The 13788-nt window shown below is 47.4% G+C and overlaps 1 protein-coding gene across 1 annotated transcript in view; it reads left to right on the top strand.

Moving 5' to 3' along the window:
• The first annotated feature begins 1885 nt into the window (after nt 1-1885).
• The window catches only part of LOC115075743 (mitochondrial fission regulator 1-like), a 71054-nt gene continuing 59151 nt past the window's right edge, over nt 1886-13788 (top strand). The window contains exons 1-3 of the mRNA XM_029576441.1: nt 1886-1964; nt 6933-7008; nt 7216-7745. Of these exons, the coding sequence (XP_029432301.1) occupies nt 6942-7008; nt 7216-7604 (456 nt within the window). The 5' untranslated portion in view covers nt 1886-1964; nt 6933-6941 and the 3' untranslated portion in view covers nt 7605-7745. The remainder of the gene's footprint in view (nt 1965-6932; nt 7009-7215; nt 7746-13788) is intronic.

Raw genomic sequence — 13788 nt, 5'->3', positions numbered from 1 at the left:
TGGGATCTGCCTTTGGACCCCTATATGGACCTGCTCAACCTACCACATGGCGGCTAGATAGACCTCTCGCTGATACCTGTCCTGGATTCCCTTCCATCACAGCCGCTGCCCTTCTGAGTACACTCCCCCTGGAATGTAATTGCCCCTCTGAATCCTCCCTAAGGGTGCGAAGAAGCGATTTATTTATTTTTTTTAATCGAAAAGACCGATAGACCTCTCGCTGCTATCTAGCCGCCATGTGGGAGGTTCAGCAGGTCTGGACAGGGGTCCTAAAGCAGATCCCACCCCCAAATCTCAAACCCCAGACTGAAAGTGCCTGCATCTATTGGACCTGGGTGAGAACTGCAGATTCCCAGCAGAAAGAACAGACAGGAAATGTCCAACACTTCCCCATGGATACAGATTTGAAAAGATGGCCAACTTTCGAAAAAATATTGAAAGTCGTGAATGTCTTTATTTTTAAAAAAATTCTGAATCCGTCTTTTCCATTAAAAAAAAAAAATCGCTTCCTCCTACCCTGAGGGAGGACTTGGAGGAGCAATTACATTCTAGAAGCAGTGATGGAAGGGGGCCCAGGACAGGTTGACGCAAGAGGTCTTTGTAGCCGCCAAAGCAGATCCCGCATCCCACCCCAAATTTCAAACAGGCTCAAAGCTGCCCTGCTGGGCGAGAACAACTTGGACGTCCTGACTCTGGATTTCCCCAGGTTCGACGTCCCCAATGTTGGACGTCCCCTCTAGACGTACCGACTTCCGGACGTTCCCAGGTTGGATGTCCAAGTTGAGCACGTCCAACTCTCCCAGGAGGGGTTTGAGATTTGGGGTGGGATCTGCTTTGGGACCCCTATCTGGACCTGCTTGACCTCCCACGTGGCGGCTAGATAGGCCTCTCGCTGATACCGGTCCTGGGCCCCCTTCCATCACAGTCGCTGAGTACACACTCCCCCTGGAATGTAATTGCCCCTCAGAGTCCTCCCTAAGGGTATGAGGAAGCGATTGGGGTGTGGGATCTGCTTTGGGATGCCTATCCAGACCTGCTCAACCTCCCCCACACACACCCCAGTCACCTCCCTGCCCAGTCTCTGTCTCTCACATTCACCCCAGTCACCTCCCTGCCCAGTCTCTGTCTCTCACACACATTTTGCTTACAGCCCCAATGCTGTGTTCCCTTTTAATTTCGCTGTGCCTTATCAACTGCACTGAACCAGCAAACATTTATTTTAGAAAAATATGCCACAGCACTCGAACCTCGGCTGTTGGGATATCCCTAGGCTCCCGCTGACACCCCCCATCTCCCTGCTTTTACGGCCACCGGGAGCTCCAGTTGCCCATCTGTAATCAGCGTGGCTGAATGCCACTTTTACTTTAAACGCGGTTCTGCCGCGCTCATTGTTGCATGGGGGGGGGGGGGGGGGTTTATAATCCGCGGAGCAACCGGACTCTTCGTTCATGCGACTCACTGCCGCTTTGGGGAATCCCTGCTCTATCGCGGTTCCCAGCGGCTGGCCTCTTCTATTTGTGGCTCGCCGCTGTGTTTAATTTCAGCACTTCCAGCCCGTGGCGGCCACGAGCCTGGATACTGCCAGTCCTCCGAATCCACCACACGGATATCAGATGCCACCCTTCTTCCTACCCCACCGGCCAATTAGAGGCTTCCTCCTCCCACTGGTATGAAGAAGGGAGGAGGCTTCCCATTGGCCCGCCGGGGGCAGGAAGAAGGGAGGAGGCTTCTCATTGGCCCGCGGGGGCAGGAAGAAGGGAGGAGACTTCCCATTGGCCCGCGGGGGCAGGAAGCAGGGAGGAGGCTTCCCATTGGCCCGCGGGGGCAGGAAGCAGGGAGGAGGCTTCCCATTGGCCCGCGGGGGCAGGCAGAAGGTAAACGGAAGTATAACTGGGGCTGTTGGAGACGAGGAGCCGCGATGGATTCGCTGGTGTTTGAAAGCTCAGCAGAGAATAAGAAGTGTGGTAAATATCTGGGACTGAGAGGCTCTGTGCTTCTGCCGGTCCTCTCCTCATGTTTTCATGTTAATTGGGATCTGAATGATCTGATCTATCTGTTCCTTCCCTCACCCTGGAATTATTTATGCAATCCAAAATGACTGAAATTTTTCACTTCCCCCCCCCCCCCCCCTATGGTAGCGATTAGCAGGCGCCGACCCCTGTGGCCCTGCTGCCTCAGCTTCCTGCATGCACCTGCCGCAAACATCTCGTGCACCGCTGTAGTCTGAGCCGGGCGCTCTGGGCCCTTGCTTTACCCTCCCTTTCCACCTAGTCCTCGACCCGGCACCCTGTCACATGGACCGGGGCTGGGTGCTAGGGGGTGCCCAAACTCTCCCTTGGTCTCCACAACGAGGGCCACTTCTTTGGTTGGTGGTGGATGCCCGGGGGGGGGGGGGGGGGGGCATTTGTGGCTACCTCTTGATTTGGGGGTGGGGGGAGTCCAAATTACAACCCGGGGTCGGGACTGGGCCAGAAGGGAGAGCGGTGGCATCCTGGATGGGAGTTGGGGAGGAGGTGGTAGGGACTATAGAAGATCATTCGCTTAGGGTGAGCTTATGCTGCCGAGCCGCACTCTTTGGTATTCTGGTGTTGCTGATATTTCTGTCCCTGAATCTCCTCTTTCCTGCTGGGAAAACCTCATAATCTGTTTGGTAGTTACTCGGCTTCTCAGGGTTCATGGGGAGTGACCCTGAGAAGCAGCTGTGGCTGGTGTAGCGTTCCTCACATTTCAGGGGTTGTGTTTTGGGGCCTTTTCTATAATGTTGTGCAGCGGGCCTTGAGCTGCTGTCTCCCTGCTAGGGTTGGCAGGAAAACGTAGGAAACTGCAGGTGTGTGTGTGTGCAACAAGGGGGGAAGAGGAAGGGAAAGTAACTAACTTAGATGGGGGATGAGCTTCACTTTCAGCTCAAGCTAATTGGGAAACTTCCTGTCCCTGCAAGTACACTTGTTCGTGAATTAGAGGGAAATGAAGGCAGAGAGAGCCGGTGCTGCAATTGATGATGTGGGAGAAGTACGAAAGTAAGAAACTGCTAAGCAGCCTAGAACAAAAAACAAAAGAAAAAGGCAGGGGAGCTATGATAAAGAAGCACTGAAGGTTTATGGGGGCAAGAGGCAGCTCAGTATGGGGGGGCCAAGAAAGCGCCCGTTAAAGCTAATTAGCACATTTAGCAGCTGGGACGCACAGGTGAATGGAGACAGGGGGTGGGGGTCGAGACCAGGTGCAGCAGATGGGAGGGGTTGAGGAGAATCTGTCGTGAAGATCCAGTTTTTTTTTTCTGCTAGTCCTAAGTTTACAATAAAACTGGGCCACTTCACCCGCAGTCCTATTAAATCCATTTTCCAAAGTACGTTGGGATTTGCAGTTCTGCATTTCTTGTCATTACTAAAAACCCCGAAGTTCTGCAGGAATAGGAGTTAAATACCCCCAGCATTGACTTCCTTTAGTGTTTTGTTTTTTTTTCTTTCACCCACCCACCAAAGGATGCCCAGGCAGTTTGCAGCATTATTAGAATTCATATAAATCCCATCCCCAGGGAGCTTACAGTCTGAGCTTTGGGGTCCTTTTGGAACATAAGAAATTGCCATGCTGAGTCAGACCAAGAGACCATGAAGCCCAGCATCCTGTTTCCAACAGAGGCCAAATCAGGCCACAAGAACCTGGCAATTACCCAAACACTAAGAAGATCCCATGCTACTGATGCAATTAATAGCAGTGGCTATTCCCTAAGTAAACTTGATTAATAGCCATTAATGGACGTCTCCTCCAAGAACTTATCCAAACCTTTTTTGAACCCAGCTACACTAACTGCACTAACCACATCCTCTGGCCACAAATTCCAGAGCTTAATTGCGTGTTGAGTGAAAATTTTCTCTGATTAGTCTTAAATGTTCTACTTGCTAACTTCATAAAATGTCCCCTAGTCCTTCTATTATCGGAAAGTGTAAATAATCGATTCACATCTACTCGTTCAAGACCTCTCATGATTTTTAAAGACCTCTATCATATCCCCCCTTAGCTGTCTCTTCTCCAAGCTGAACAGCCCTCACCTCTTCAGTATTTCCTCATAGGGGAGCTGTTCCATCTACTTTCATTTTGGTTGCCCTTCTCTGTACCTTCTCCATCGCAACTATATCTTTTTTGAGATGCGGTGATCAGAATTGTACACAGTATCAGGGGTGGATTGGCCTATTGGGGCTTCGGTCAGGGCGGTCATGTGACATTGGCGGTGCTTGCAGCGGCCCCAGGCCCATGGAGGCACTGCAATTAACACCCGTCCCGCAGTAGTTCTGGTGGAGCAGGGAGCTTCCACCGAGGCTCTCTGGTCATTTCTGGGTTTTTTTTTATTTTTTGCTTGTCTCGTGGCTGCAGCCATGGTTCTAGAGGCCTATGCAGTGGCATAGCCAAGGGTGGGCCTAGGTGGGAAGTTGCCCACCCAATTTGGACCCAGGCCCACTGAACTAGAATCAGAAGAGTGCCGGAACTGCAAGACCATCGTGGGATCCCATCCCTGGGATGGTGGAGAGGACCCAGGCCTAGCATGACCAGGTGTGCATTATGTGCATTTGCACGGCTGTGGAGCGGCACACCTGGTGGTAGGACAGGCCGTGGGCTGGTTAGGCTCTACCTGCAGCCCGTGGCCTCTCCTGCTGCCGTAGGGTCCACCAATCTTCCTGTTTGGGGAGGGAGCGGAAGCGCCACGCACAGTTTCTGCTTCCTCTCTCCAAAAGCAGGAAGATCGGTGGGCCGTACGGCCCGAAGATAGCAGGAGGCTGACAGCAGCAGGAGAGGTGCACCAATCTTCCTGCTTGGGGAGGGAGCAGAAGCTGTGCGAGGACTTGAACGGGTGTATGTGTGGTGAGAATGGGAGCTTGAATGTGTGCGTGTGGGTTAGAATGGTAGCTTGAATGTGTGTGTGTGTGGGGGGTTTACTTTTTTGAAGGAGTTAATAAACATGTGGATAAGGGTGAACCAGTAGATATAGTATACTTGGATTTTCAGAAGGCGTTTGACAAAGTTCCTCATGAGAGGCTTCTAGGAAAAGTAAAAAGTCATGGGATAGGTGGCGATGTCTTTTCATGGATTACAAATTGGCTAAAAGACAGGAAACAAAGTAGGATTAAATGGACAATTTTTTCAGTGGAGTGCCTCAGGGATCTGTATTGGGACCCTTTCTTTCCAATATATTTATAAATGATCTGGAAAGAAATATGACGAGTGAGAATCAAATTTGCAGATACAAAATTGTTCAGAGTCGTTAAATCACAAGCAGATTATGATAAATTGCAGGAAGACCTTGTGAGACTGGAAAATTGGGCATCAAAATGGCAGATGAAATTTAATGTGGATAAATGCAAGGTGATGCATATAGGGAAAAATAACCCATGCTATAATTACACAATGTTAGGTTCCATATTAGGTGCTACAACCCAAGAAAGAGATCTAGGTGTCATAGTGGATAACACATTGAAATCGTCGGTTCAGTGAGCGGCAGTCAAAAAAGCAAACAGAATGTTGGGAATTATTAGAAAGGGAATGGTGAATAAAACGGAAAATGTCATAATGCATCTGTATCGCTCCATGGTGAGGCCGCACCTTGAATACTGTGTACAATTCTGGTCGCCGCATCTCAAAAAAGATAATTGTGATGGAGAAGGGCTACCAAAATGATAAGGGGAATGGCAGGGGGGGGGGGGGAACCTTGCTACTCTTCCCGTAAGCTAGCTAAAAAGAACTGTGCAGGAGGAGGACAAATTCAGAATAAAAAAACAGACCCTGGATTTCCCAGAGTGGGGGGTGGGAGGGGGGGTGTCAGATCACATCCTGGGGGGCCTTGGATCAAATCGGGCGAGACGCACAAAAATCCGGCGCCCCAGGCAGCTCCGAAACTGGAGCTACAGAAAATCAAAGATGGCTGTCATTCCCGGGCTTTGCCGACCCGGGAACGGCCTGGCCAAGCGCTGGGGAAGCAATCCCCAGGTGAAATTAGCCTGTCCTGCTGAGGAGGGGCCTTCCTCACCCGGCAGGCAGGCTGGCTGAGCAGAGCCCCTCGAGGGCTGCCCACAAGTGAGGCAGGCTGCTGGCCGCGGCATCCGCACTGAAGAGGAGCCAGGTTGAGAGAGAAGTTAAAAAAAAAAAAAAAGCTGTGATTGGCAGCCCGCCGGCAGAAGTGAAGCAGGGGAGAGAAACCTGCTGACTCCTGGCTGCCGGTTCAAATCCCACAAAGTAAAAATCAAAACTTTGCCCATCAATAATTCTTATATTGCTGTTCTACTTTTTTTTTTTTTTTTTTCAACTCAGACTGAGCACGGCAATGGAGCTCTAAGCTCCCCATGCAGCCGGGGGGGGGGAGGGGGGGAGAGAGATGAAAACTGGACCACCAGCCTCTGTCCCCACACCTGGAAGCACTCACGGACTCAGGTTATGCTCCGCACAAGGGGTGAAGCCCCCCCTGTGTCCAGCAGGAGACGGGACAGTCTCCTGCACAAAAGAAAACTAACTCCTATTTTTTTTTTTTTTTTTTAACGGAGAGAAAGCCAATCAGGAGCCTAAGAAGTACTTGCTTGAGCCACAATAAGGAAGAAAAGGCTGAATAGCCTAAATCAGGAGACCTAAGGGTGAGCTGATGCACCTGCTGGAGACAGACAAATACTTGAGGGCTCCAGGATAGGCTCTGTCCTCATATAGGATACCCTTTCAGTTTTAGTCTGTCTCCACCTGGTGGAAAGGAGGCTCAACCCACAGTCTGGACTGATCCGGGTACATACAGGGAATGTAGTGTATATTGTATTCTCCTTTTTATTCCTCCCCTCCCTGCGTATGGGGGAGGCCTCCCTCGATAGCTTGAATTGTAGGATGGGTGGGAGGTGCAGGCCCAGCATTAAATACTGTCGTGTATACAGTAATGTTTGCATTTTTTTTATTTCTGTCCCCAGGTGGAGGCAATGAAGAGGGCCAGGTCGGAGGAGGAGGGGCTCCTGGCCCTCCCCCAGAGACGTAGGCAGCCGGCTGGTGAGTATATCAGGAATTACAGACTATTATTACACCACCTAAACTAATATTCATGTTCATGCGCACGCTTGTCCATTTACTGGGCTTCCCATCATTACAATTGTTGTGAAGATAAGGTTTGTTTATATCTGTTGTGTATTATCCAAACATCTTTCCTTCCTTCCGTCTTTCTGTTCCCCCAACATCTTTTGCTATTACTGATTTCAGACTTGGCTGCAGAGGAGGCCATGGCCGCCGCAGAGGAGGAGGAGGAGACCGTGACCGTCGAGGAGCCAGAAGGCCCGCCCCATTCCCTGCCCATTCCCCAGCGTGACGAGGACGAGGAGCCCTCCAGTGATGCTCCATCCGCGGTCCAGGAGCAAGAGACAGCATCTAGGCCTTCCTCAATCGAGGAACGCCTGGATGCTGTCTGGGCACTGATTGGTCAGCTGGACCGCAGGGTGGAGGCACTGGAGGGGCTCCTAGGGGCCCATTTGGCAGAGCTGGTGCAGGGCCAGCAGCAGATAATCCAGCTTCTGTCAGCAATGGCAGGAGCTGGATCGCCGCTGGCCCTGACCCAGCCCCCGCCAAGTGGGCCCCCGCCACCCCCCCAGTGATGCTTCTCCTCGTCACCCCGGGAAATATCCCCATTCCCTGCCCTCCATCCCCACCACCTCCCTTTTTCCATTCATTCACCATTTTATTTTTTATATGCCGACATTCATCTCAATCGAGACATCACACCGGTTTACATTCAGGTACTGTATTTCTCTATCCCCAGAGGGCTTACAATCTAAGTTTTGTACCTGAGGCAATGGAGGGTAAAGTGGCTTGCCCAAGGTCACAAGGAGCGACAGCAGGACTTGAACCTTGGTCTCCTGGTTCATAGTCCACTGCTCTAACCACTAGGCTATCCCTCCTCCCCATTGTCATAATTCGCCTCCCTGAAGTAAGTGGCCTGTAGTGGTGATGCCTGCCAGTTGCCAATCTTGAAATGTCTCTGATAGCCAATAGCAAACTTTGTTATTATACAAATGTTTTATAGTAAAAGGTGTGATTCCCAGCCACTTTGCCTTTCCATTTGTCCCAAACCTGAAATGTGGTCCTTAAAGACCAGGATAAGCAATGTGTGTTTCCATGTTTGGCGCGGCTGCCATGGAAGTGACCCATTGTTTGGGAGCATGTACCCTTGCCATATCTATTACTGCTTTCATTTGTGCGGCTGCTTTCTACGCTTGGAAATCTGGTACTCCCAAACCTCCGTGTATCTTGATGTAAGGTGCGTCTGGCCACCCTAGGAGGCCTGCTGTGCAAGATAGTCAAAAATTTTCTTTTGCGTTTTACAGAGAAGGGCTGACGACAAGAATATGGGAAGTGTAGTAAATAGGTATAGATACCGGGGTAGGACTTTCTTTATGATGATCGTGACCCGCCCCATCCACGTAAATGGGCCTTTATACCACTTATCTAGATCTTTATCTGTGGCTCTCGAGAGGGGAACATAATTAAGGTTTATAAAGATCCTCCAGATTTGCATTGAGGTGAATTCCCAAATATTTTAATGAGTTATGAGATTGTTAGACAGATTTATACTCAGTAACTCAGATTTTCCAGATTCACGTTGAACCCAGACACGCTGCTTTTAATTCTGATTGTACCCTTGTCAAAGAGTGGGTAGGGCATGCTAGGGTAAACAGGATGTCATCTGCAAAAAGTGACAATTTAAAGCTGCGGTTCCCCAATTGAATCCCCAAGATGGAGGATGACTTCCGGATCCTGGTTGCAAAGGGCTCCAAAAATAAGGCAAATAATATTGGGGAGAGCAGGCAACCCTGTCGGGTACCTCTGCCAATCGCAAACCTATCCCCATATCTCCCATTCACCTTAACCATAGCTTGGGGTTGGTTATATAACTGGTAGATCCATTCTAAAAAGAATGGGCCAAAATTCATTTTGATCAGTGTTTCAAACAAAAAGGCCAGTGGACCATGTCGAAGGTGTTCTCTGTATCTATAGAGTAGCGCAGCTGCTATATGGACAATTATCTTTGAGCTGAAAAATGCACTTTATTTCATATATCAGGCATTGCTTATATTTATATTTATTGCTACGTTAAATAGTTATACTTCTTATATAAAATATTATATTTCTTTATTACCAGTTAAACTATTATTACTTTATTTAGCACTATGTTAAATTGTCAACCATTTATACTGTTCCATATGTTATACGGTTCCATGTAAAGCTCCGCTCTCTGTTGAGCAGTTCTTCGTTTTATGTAAACCGGAGTGATTTGTAGTCCCTACAAGAACTTCGGTATATAAAAATTAGAAATAAATAAATAGTATGGTGGGCAAAGTCAAGAATCTTCCTCACTTTATCTGCCACCATGTGCTGAGGCACGAAACCCACCTGATCGAAGTGTACTAGAGAGGATAAGTATTTGTTCAACCGGAGCGCTAATATTCTAGCTAAAAGCTTTAGGTCTTGATTGATGAGGGATTATCTGCCTATATGACCCACACAAGGTAGGGTCCCTGCCCGGCTGTATTGGATTGGGCGAAAAAGGAGCCGCCTTCTCGGACGTGATTAAACAGTTCCATTAAGTGAGTAGCCAAAATCTCTGGGAGCGCTTTATAGTATTCCCCAGGTAGTCCGTCTAAACCAGGCGATTTGCCATTTTTAAGTGATTTAATTGCCATACTGACTTCCTAGCTAATATGGGGTGGTCTAGAGCTTGTTGCTGACCTGGGGTTAACATGGGGGAACTCCACAGTAGCCAGATAATTTTTGATATCTGAATCATGGATCAAATTATTTGAGCTATATAGGGAAGCATAAAAGTCCGTAAAGCATCTCCTGATTTCTGTAGGGTCCATAGTGGTTGTATCACTAGAAGCTTTTATTTTTGGAACTATACTTTGAGATATGTGTGCCTTTAGCTGGCAGTGATAAGTGATAAGGCCAGCAGTTTGCTGGCCTTATCACTTCCCTCGAAATAAATTTGCTTAGTCTGCTCTAAATGATGGGCAACTTGACTTTCATTTAATATGTTCAATTTAAATCAAGCCTTTGTTACTTGCTTTTAAATATGTTCCGACTGAGTCTAATGCCGCTTTGAAAGGGCATTAATTTCTTTTAATAATATGAGGTGGCTACTTTCCTCTTCCTTATCAGCTGCCGCTTTTGCTATACAATGTCCCCTAATTACCGCTTTAGAACATTCCCATATACAATTTGCTGAGGTTGGCAAGTGGTTATTAATGTGATTTTATTTATAAGTATTTTTATATACTGCAGCACGTTCAGAACATCACCTCGGTTTACAAGTAACATAATGCAGCAACAGGCTTAATATTCTTTTAGACTATCTGCTAATTTCTGGACAAAGGCCTTTTGTTTGAGCAGAGAAGTATCAAGCCGCCAAAATGAATGTCCTCCACGACCACCCTGGACCGAGATGTCTACCCATACAATGCCATGGTCAGACCAGTTAATCGAATCTATCTCACTCTGTGTGACTTTAGAGACCAAGCAGGTGTCCACTAAAAAAAAAAAAATCTATGCGGGAATACAAGTTACGTGGTTTGGAGTAAAATGTGCATGCTCTGGAGGAGAGATTACGTTGGTGCCATATCCATGTGAATCGGTTATTTACTCTTTTGGATAGTAGAAAGACTAGGGGGCACTCCATGAAGTTAGCATGGGGCACATTTAAAACTAATCTGAGAGAGTTCTTTTTTACTCAACGCACAATTAAACTCTGGAATTTGTTGCCAGAGGATGTGGTTAGTGCAGTTAGTATAGCTGTGTTTAAAAAAGGGTTGGATAAGTTCTTGGAGGAGAAGTCCATTACCTGCTATTAAGTTCACTTAGAGAATAGCCACTGCCATTAGTAATGCTTACATGGAATAGACTTAGTTTTTGGGTACTTGCCAGGTTCTTATGGCCTGGATTGGCCACTGTTGGAAACAGGATGCTGGGCTTGATGGACCCTTGGTCTGACCCAGTATGGCATGTTCTTATGTTCTTATGTTCCACTAAATACCAGTCCTTCATAATAGAGCTTGTGACAGATCTTGCTTTTTTTTCCCCATGGGGGCTTTTGCTCTTAGTACTTTTTTTTTTTTTAATTTATATTTTATTAAATTATAACATTTTTTCCACAAATGCAATAATCAAGAAAAGTAAGGAAACAATAATATCATATTAAGCATTACACAATTTGTCATAACGATCCTAGTCCACATCAAGGGTGGGAAGGAGAGGGTCCTGACTGCTTGCATTGTCATTAATACTTTATACCAGTGGTTCTCAACCGGTGTGTCGCGACACCCCAGTGTGACCCCAAGCACCGGCAGGGGTGTTGCGTGGCTCCCGGTCCCTCCCGCTGCTCTTTCTTCCCTGTTGCCGCCGGGCTATCAGCACACTCAAGCCCAGCGGGAACGGCAGCGGTGCAAAAAAAAAGCTGTGGCATCCGCGGCTGGCCTTTTCTTCTTCCCGCGCCTGCATTCCCCCCCCCCCGGACCCGGAACAGGAAGTGATACGCGGTGTGCAGGAAGAGAGGCCATGCCGCGTGATAAACTAGCAGCGGCCGCTGCAGCATCGGCCCCCAAGGTATTGCAGCAGACGGTAATCGGGAAAGGAGAGAGCAGCATGAGCCTCCCGCGATCGATGGAATTCTTCCTTCTTGGCCTGCAGGGGCTGGAGGAGGAGGAGCAGCTACAGTTTGTGGGGTTAGGGGGGGGGGGGAGAGAGGAAGTGAGTGACAGAGAGAAGCAGCCAGCCTGTGTGTAAGTGAGAGAATATATTTGATCGAGAGTATGTGTGTGTGTGAGAGAAACTGGTCAGAGCTGATGTATGTGTATATGTGAGACAATGAAAGTGACTGCTCAAGGAGATGACTGATGTGTATGTGAGTGTGAGACAGTCAGGGATGTGTGTGTGTGAGAGAAAAAGCATGGAAGTGAGAAATCTGGGTATGTGAGAAAGCATGGGAGTAAGAAGCCTGGTGTTGTGGGGGTGTATGTGAAAGAAAGCATGGGAGTGGGAAGCCTGTGTGTGTGCATGTATATGAGAGAGATTGGTTGGTAAGGTGACTGGTGTGTATGTGAATGAGAGAGAGAGAATGTGATTCAGGGAATGAGAAGCCTGTGCACATGGAGAGCGAGCATGGAAATGAGAGAGAGACTGTGTGTGTAACAGAGAAAGTGATTATGGGAATGAGAAGCCTGTGTAGGTGAAGAGTGGGCATGGGAGTGAGAAACCTGTGTGTGACACAGCATGGGAGTGAGAAGCCTGTATATCTGAAAGAGAACATGAGAGTGGGAAGCCTATGTGTGTGTGTATATGCATGAGAGATCAGGTGACTGGTATGTGTGAGAAAGAAAGTGATTATGGGAATGAGAAGCCTGTGCATGTGGAGAGAACAAGCATGGGAGTGAGACTGGTGAGTATGTGAGAAAGTGATTGAGTGAGAAGCCCATATATGTAAGTGGAACACGGGAGTGGGAAGCCTGTGTGTGGCATGAGACTGTTCAGGAAGGTGACTGGTGTGTTTGTCAAAGACTGGGAGATGATTGGTGTGTGAGAGACAGAAACTGGTCATGGGGGCATGACTGGTATGGTGTGTGTGTGTGTGTGTGACATGGGCCCTAAGGAAGAGGACCATGAGTATAGAGCTTAGCCACTACTGCTGCTTCTGGTGTGTGCTACAGCCTGCATGGAAGAGGAGTAGGAGAGCTGCTGGAGGGGGTAAGTAAAGGTGGCTTTTTAAGTTTATTTTTCTTGATTGACTGCCATTTTAATTATTTATTATGTGATGTGTCTGCTTTTTTTGAAATATTTTATTGGTGGTTGGAGAATTTTTAATAGTTTTTATGAGTTTTTAATTGTTGGATGTTCTGTTCATAGTTGTTGTGAAACATTTATTCTGCTTATTAGTATAGTTTTACAATTATTTCTGTGTGGGGATCTATAGCTGCTTGCTAGTTCTGTTTTCCTAATAAGAGGTGTATTGGTTTTTAGGGCCTGATTTAATATTTGTAGTGTTGCCTTTTCATAGATAGGGTTGCTCCTGTTTGAGTGTATTCCATAATACAGGTGTAACTGTGTGGATTAGTTTGTGCATTACTACAGATCCTGGGAGTATGTTAGGTCTGTTCTGTGTCTGTTACAGAGATATTTTACTAGCATGTAAGTGTTTTATCAGTCTTATTTGTTGCGTTTTCTCAAGAGGACATGCATTGGTGGTAAACTGCTGTCTTTTCATAAGTAGGGCTATTGAGCCTGAAAGTAGGAGTTTGAGTTGCTGTTACTGAGATGACACCAGAACCAGAATATCTTTTTGTAGAGTGAGTTGAATGGGGAATGTCATAATTCTGCTTTACATCCATTATTGTGGATCAGGGGGGTTCCCGTGGATGCAAACTGTACATTTACATCTAGCCCTGTGACGATGGTTCTCACGCATGTGAGAACCATCTGTCAGGTGTGTCCAGACAGGTTGAGAACCACTGCTTTATACAACCCTAACTCCTTAACTGAACTCTTCTTTCTGAGATTTATCCTTTAAGAATCGCTCCAAGTAGGTGGGGTCAGTGAAAATAAACTTATTATTTTGGAAGGTTATTAGGCATTTACAAGGAAATTTTAGGAAATAACTGGCTCCAAAATCAAGAGCCTGTTTCCTCAAATTAAGAAATTGTTTCCTACGTGCTTGTGTAGCATATGAAACGTCTGGAAAGATTTGGACTTTATGTCCACAAAAATTGAAATCTTTAACTTGAAAATATTTAGAAA

Source organism: Rhinatrema bivittatum, chromosome 14 (assembly GCF_901001135.1).
Source record: "Rhinatrema bivittatum chromosome 14, aRhiBiv1.1, whole genome shotgun sequence".
Taxonomy (NCBI): Eukaryota; Metazoa; Chordata; class Amphibia; order Gymnophiona; family Rhinatrematidae; genus Rhinatrema; species Rhinatrema bivittatum.
This window is presented reverse-complemented; position numbering and strand designations above follow the sequence as displayed.